Genomic DNA, 7,072 nt, shown 5'->3' with positions numbered 1-7,072 from the left:
ACATCAGGTAAAATCTCGGATTCTAAATCAATTGCTTTCATCTGTATTGTCATATTTCTGGAATTAGCATTTGCGATCGAGTTCCACTCTTGATTTATACATGTATAAAACCAGAAGATAAGGGGTATATTCTTGGGTTGCACTACTACGCATGGATGAAATTTCAACATCAAATTCAGTAACAAAATATGATGAACAACAAGGAAAGGCGGCGTTCAAAAAAACGTTACCCCCACTAGACCCAGCAACAGCTAGTGGCAAGGAACCCAGGAGGACCTAAACAAAAACAGGACAGAGAGCAAGGCAGTGTGCGGACAGGATTATCACTGTATTCTAATACCAAACCCTTGATTATTGTAACAAATGTTACCTGTAACTAATGCTATCACATTTGTAAAAAATAGCTACAAATTTGATTTGGGACGAATGTTGTTAACGATAATGAACAACTTCTGTTATATAAACTTTTATCAGTTTTCTTTGTAAGTACGATAATGAAGGCATAGGGGTGACCGTTAAATTGCAGTAAGTATATAAAAAGTAAAGAAAGACTAACAACGGTTTTGCGGTCTACCCTCAATATACAAACCAAATGAATATTTTGTTTAAAAGCATGTTACTGCATTCGATAAAATTATTGCAGTCAGGTTCATGACATACATGTATATTACTTGATGTAGACAACACAATGCTATTTAAATGTCAATATATGTGTAGCGTCGTCAAATTAGTTTGCGGAATTAACAGTTTACTTAAAATTCATTATCATCTTCAATGGTTGTTGGTGCATTTTCAGTTTGTCCGAGCCGTCCGTTCTCTTGTTCCGTTTGTACACTTGGAAGCCTCATTTTCACTCGGTTTAGAAGAAACTCTTTTAACGCTGTGAGAAAGTAAAGAAAAATGCAAGATTTATTCTTTACAATATAAGGATTGTTTGACATAAATGTGAATAGTAAAGTAAGTCGAGTAAAGAGTAATGTAACCATTTCTGCATTTAACGTAAAGTTTAATATCAAACACCTTTCAGTTACTTTCTGCTATTAAAAACAAGGTATCATGCTTAGCATAAGTTTAAACGAATATATTTATCTCGATTATGCTACTGTAACGAAAACTTTAAGCCCATTAACATCATGAACTAATGGGCCCATTTCCTAACCTTAACAGTACATGTACTCGAAACGTGCAAGGGCCATACGAATTAGAATAAGAATCAACAATTCTTTGGTTAAGTAAGTTACATCTTTTAACAATTGACTGCCGCTTGGTGGATGATCCAGTGATTTTTCATAAAGACCCAAATTGGTATAAAAAAAATGCGCACATAGATGGTATAAGAGGCCAATTCCTTCTCTGAAAAATACAGCTAAAAACTTGCTATTTGTTGTTATAACATCGGCATACCCTACAAATTTCCCCACGAAAACTTACTTTCCTGTGAAATAGTTCCATTTTCATCAAAGTTTATCTCGTTAATAACTTCATCGGCTTCTTCTGGTTCAAAAGGTTCTGATCCCATCTCCGTTAAAATCTTTCTTAGCTCGGACTGAAATAATATACCAACAATTATCATATCATGTTTTAAAATAGATTAAACAGAATCCCCAAAGAAAGCCCAACACGCAAAATTGACAATATTGCAGCCCAACACGCAAAATTGACAATATTGCAGGATCTGTTTGATTGAGCCTGTTCATGGACGGTACCGGAAAGTACAAGTTACTGTCCATGCCTCCTAACACCGGGATTAAATTTGATACTTTTTGTTCTATTTCAGTTATATTCAAGTTATAATCTCATTTGTTTAACACTTTATGGTAGTATTTTTTACATTGCATGCTCAAGAAAAGACCGCAAAAAATCAAATACATATGTATTTGTTTTATCAAGCACGTAATGATACTAATTAAATGACGACAAAAGCCAAATAGCTCAATAAAATGAGAAGACTACATTCAAACGGCGTGATGTAAAGCATCTGTCACACTATATTAAGCAAGCCCACAGTCATAACATGGCGTTTTTTAATATTGAAGAGCTCTCGGCGAAATTGCAAGAAAAATCTAATATTTTTCGAGAAGATTGAGATTTCACGGCGGCTTCACAGTGTTTAAAGTGTTGCTACGGAGATTCCGTGGTGTTAACTTGGGTTCCTATGGAGTTTAAGTTTGCACTAGCATTTTCTGCGACCTCAATTTGTTCACGCCGATCATAATGCGCTTTTACAGAATGCCGTACATTATTCGTACATGCGCAATGTACAATGGCATTTTTAGAACACGTATTTGGATAACAAAAAAACGCCGACAAGTGGCACTCAAAACGGCGTCACTCGGGGTCCTGAGAGTTAAAAGCACGGTTTAATCTCTTACAACGTCACACGAGCACGGTGAAAGTGCACAGAGTCACATTGTGAAAGCTGTTGTTATCCATTGCGCTTGCTCGGATTATGCAGTAATATTTTAGCAATGCTTGCAAATTTACTGCGTTAACCTCTACATTCCGCCGCCCTTGAGTGACAAGAGGTTTTAATATATCAATTTATGTGGACACTCCTTCAGCTATGCAAATTGCCGTCTAAATGACCAACACCATGCGTCGCGCTTAGAGATAGAATGTAATGTGCGTAAACAGAATAACTTACCTTGTTAATTTGTCCATCAAATAGGTCAGTCAATGTCTTCTCAAGAGCGCCGGGAACTTTAGGATGTTCAACGAGATAGTCATGAAACACGTTCTCAAACTCTTCAAATGTTAGTCCGGAACTTTCTAAAATATATTCAAATTATGGCAACAGAATAGCTTTGAAAAACTATTAATGTTAATAACACATGTTTACAATAATATTATGAACATGATAGTTACAGCGTTAATTTCCGCTTTTGAACGTCCCAGACATTCTCTCTTTACTACGTATTCTTGATATAAACATAATGCAATCAGTATTTTTTAACAATGATTTCGAGTACATTCTTTTTTTATTTAGAAGACTGTGCTTTTTCTTTTTAGCGTTAGTTACCAAAAACTTCTTTATACATGTATCAACAAGTTTCATAAAAAAAAATTAACATACCATTTTTATTGTGTTCAAGATAGCGTTTCGCAACATCTTCAGTTGTTGGGTTCATGTTAAAGATCTGTAGCATTTTCTTTGCCCCATATTGGTCGACAACTCCCGAATCTTGAGTTAGATCAAACGCTGTAAGACACACTTGCTGATTATCATACTATATGTAATAACAATTGTGACAGAACGGTTCTATACACGTCATAAATGATTATTCTGATATCACGTGTAACACTTTCATTGACGTAACGGTTCTATACACGTCACAAATGATTACTCTGATATCAAATGTAACAATATCAATTAAGTAACGGATCTATACACGTCACAAATGATTATTCTGATAATAAATGAAACAATATCAATGACGTAACGGTTCTTTACACGTCACAAATGATTATTCTATTATCAAATGTAACACTATTAGTAACGTAACGGCACATGAATTATTATTCTATATTGTGCGTTATGAAATTAGTTAGATGATGGCTCCAAATTATCACATTGGATGCTATATAGAAACTATATTTAGACAGATTTATATTTTAAAAACGTTATTGTTCACATAAATAATAAATACAGACCGTTTGTATGATACATAATTGACTGGCTGAGTTGTAAAATTGTTAAGGTCATAATTATTGCGACATATTTATTGCTGGAAGGAAGACCTCAGGTGCCACTACTAACAATATTTCTGTCACAAGCTGGCACGTGAATAGAACCATCGACGTTCCAAAGTCTAGCTTGATAGCTTCCTCACATGAAAGAATCCATAGTCACTGGTGGGATTTTAACCCACAGCTGTCATTAGAACTGTACCTCAGCACTGTACAGAAGCTATGAGTACCTTGCGAAAGTGAATGAAAGTAGTACTGGTTAACTGATTGACAGCTTGCACAGGAACGATGCGGTGGCTGAACAGTGCTCTGGTAATTTCAATGTGGCTTATTGCCGTGATTCGGGTGGTAAACTACCAACATCACCACCACCCACAACGGTGATGTACACTTGTTTTTGTTCAAGGTGAAAGAAAACTAATATCTCTTACCTCTTCGCAAGTCTTCTAACTGCTCCTGGGTAAGCTCCGTCTGAAATAAAAAAACAACAATAAATTATCTGGGTCACAATATTTACGATATTAAACAAACAAATCAGTGTATGTTTTAAAAAACAACATAAATCAATACATTTAAGGTTAAACTTAATAACATGAGTTTAAACAATTCAATTCTTCATCATCACTTAATAATACTAAAATGTATATATCCGAGACGTATTTTAAGAAAGGAATGAATAAGAATTAAAAACACACCATGTTTTACGCTGAAATATTCCGATTTACACTTGCTAAGCTGCCATTAATTTTTGAAGTTAAAAAAAACACACAAAAATAAAAACACAATGGAATACTTGAACAGACGTTTTATCCAATCATTAACTTGTTTTCAAAAGTGTCTTTTGTTTTAAATGTGATCGTGGTACTGATCATGTTACACCGTGGGTTTGTCTTTCAGATTAAATTTCAATACAGTACAATACTTTAATATATACTTTTAAATGAAATATTGAGAAATATTGTTAAACTAAAATGTATATTTTCATTTTCCGTATTTTCACTGTAAAAGAAATACTTTTTCACTACAGTTAAACATATTTACCGTATTTGCGCTGGAGTATTGCCAGAATAATTTATTCGAAATTCAGTCATTAAAAAATGTGAGCAAACAGGATTGATTTTTTTTTTTCTGAATGATAAAACAAAATAAAATATTTTATTTTTTAAAAATATATAAAATATATTTTCACTTATCATGATAAATTTTCATATACGTATGATATATATCTCGCCGGTGCAGATCGTGAAAATATATTAAATTAAATCATGTTTTGTGAAAATATATTCCATATTTCACCCAAACGAAAATATCTAAAAAGAAATCATTTTATTCATGTCATACATGTCCTTAATAAAACAAAAATTAATATGTATTCGTGGCTTAAACATTTATGTTTATATTACACACAACATATTTAATTTCATAATAAAAAACATAGTTAATAACAACAACAAAGATTTTGGAATGTACGAAATAACGTGTATCGTCGTTATGATGGGAGTTTATCATTTATATAACTTCCGATCACTGTGTCATGTCAATTATTATCATTTTGAGAACACATGAAGTATAATGGTCAGTATATAATCATGGTGTGTATATTATTTATTGTAATATAAACGTGTCTCATATATTTCAGAAGGAAATTACTGGTCATACTCTGGTTGACTCTGGTGAAAATTGAGAAATTGTGACTACTACAGTACTAATGATAAAGGGGGCAATACACAGTTTTCAAGGCTTCTCGGCAAACAACTGACTGCGCCACAATCAAAACCTCACACACAAGTCTGTAATCACACACCTGAAATAAATGCATTTCATATTTAACATATATATATGTATCTCACAGCAAACAATTAAAAATACATGTCCACCTTCTAGTTTTCTGGCACACAGCCCTGTGTTTTTCATTGTTTTGGTCGCGAAAATCAACGACAAAATAAGCGGATTATCCCTATTCGCAAAATACAACAATATATTAACGTCAAAAAATTAAATCACAAGCTCTAGTGTTTCTTCCTTCTTAAACAATGCACAATCTGAAAATAACATCCAAACGGGGTGCCATCCACCTACTTTTTTCACTATTCTAAGTCTTCTGCATACCCTTTAAATTGAAGAGCTGATTCACCGGCTAGCTCCAGAAACCACACGTTCGCATCCGACAGGTACTCTCTCATAAAAACAAGGGTCAACGCCACTAAATTCAATTTTACTAAATAGCTAAAACATAATACTAGTCATTGAAACTTGAAATATAGTAACTATAAACATTTAGAACCTCAAATATCCACTTTAATTTCAAAACTGTCTCTTATTTGTAAATTCCACCCTGGCCAATTCGAAACTAAACAGCCGAAACTGTGTACTGCCTCCAAAAATCCGGGTTTTTGTTGAACTTGATACACTATGTATACTTTCGCGAACCGTCATTCAAAGGGAGACAACCAAAAGAAGTGTTCAACTAAATACAAGAGCGGAAATGTTAAGTAATTAACTTATTTCTTGATCAGTTTTAAGTGATATACTCTATAAATTATAAGTTGAAAATATCTTTACCAGAAGTAAAGACAAAAGTCCATCTATCATATACAAGTACAGTACTAAGATTATAATAGCAGACGACAAAATCTTCAAGTTGAATAACACACTTCACCAACCAGCTTAGAGTAGGGTTGTCTAATGCATCAGCAACTTCTAAATTCAATTGTACATTATATCTACGTTTGACTTTCTTAAAGTATAAAGGTGGTGTTATATTATATAACCCGAGCCACTATACGGTGTTATATTATATAACCTGAGCCACTAGACGGTGTTATATTACCAATAAACGTTTATACACGGTCATATCACATGTAAGAAATCTTTATAACGAATTTATAATTCAGCAAAATTTCGTTATTTTATATATAGAATATTTAATCTTAAACTGACAGCAGCTGTGTATATAAATTAAATGAACGACGCGATTATATAAAGGAAAGCGCAGTATTATAATATACCTTTTGTATAATGTCGTTTTTATCTTCTTTAGAAATAGATACATATCTAAATACAAAAACGCTGTGTTACTGTATATATACTATGTATAATATAAAGAATATTATTATAGTTAAAGATGGATAATTATATTTCCTCATGTATTTCAATAGCTGGAAAAAAGCAATATCGGAGGAGGCCATAATTTTTCCACATAAACGTATATTCCTGTATCGGATAGGGCACTAACCCTGTAACAATTATATCAAGCTACTTGGCTCATCATCATCATCATCATCAACAATAACAACATCATTATCATCATCTGACATCATCATCATCATCATCATCATCATTTGACATCATCATCAGTATCGTCATCATTATTTGACAGGGACAA

The 7,072-nt window shown here is 33.1% G+C and overlaps 1 protein-coding gene across 1 annotated transcript; it reads right to left on the bottom strand.

The window, feature by feature from the left end:
• Nucleotides 1-455: 455 nt before the first annotated feature.
• LOC132730987 (centrin-1-like) lies at nt 456-4,497 on the bottom strand. The gene is made up of 6 exons (XM_060717083.1): nt 4,383-4,497; nt 4,119-4,158; nt 3,074-3,199; nt 2,645-2,769; nt 1,432-1,546; nt 456-880 (listed from the first exon to the last, which is right to left on the bottom strand). The coding sequence occupies exons 1-6, from the start codon at nt 4,383-4,385 to the stop codon at nt 753-755; spliced, it is 537 nt and encodes a 178-aa protein (XP_060573066.1). The 5' UTR covers nt 4,386-4,497; the 3' UTR covers nt 456-752.
• Nucleotides 4,498-7,072: the final 2,575 nt, after the last annotated feature.

The sequence above is a fragment of the Ruditapes philippinarum genome, unplaced genomic scaffold, assembly GCF_026571515.1.
Source record: "Ruditapes philippinarum isolate M1 unplaced genomic scaffold, ASM2657151v2 ctg13542_1_1_1_1, whole genome shotgun sequence".
NCBI classification, from domain to species: Eukaryota; Metazoa; Mollusca; class Bivalvia; order Venerida; family Veneridae; genus Ruditapes; species Ruditapes philippinarum.
Note: the sequence above shows the minus strand (reverse complement) of the source record. Positions and strands in the feature narration are given on the sequence as shown.

What these genes read in the sequence shown, in the direction of transcription:
- LOC132730987 (XM_060717083.1), bottom strand. An exon ending in TTGATGGACAAATTAACAAG is followed by an intron (nt 1,547 to 2,644) that starts GTAAGTTATTCT and finishes ATATTATTTCAG; the next exon opens with TCCGAGCTAAGAAAGATTTT. An exon ending in TGGAACTATTTCACAGGAAA is followed by an intron (nt 881 to 1,431) that starts GTAAGTTTTCGT and finishes ACTTTCTCACAG; the next exon opens with CGTTAAAAGAGTTTCTTCTA.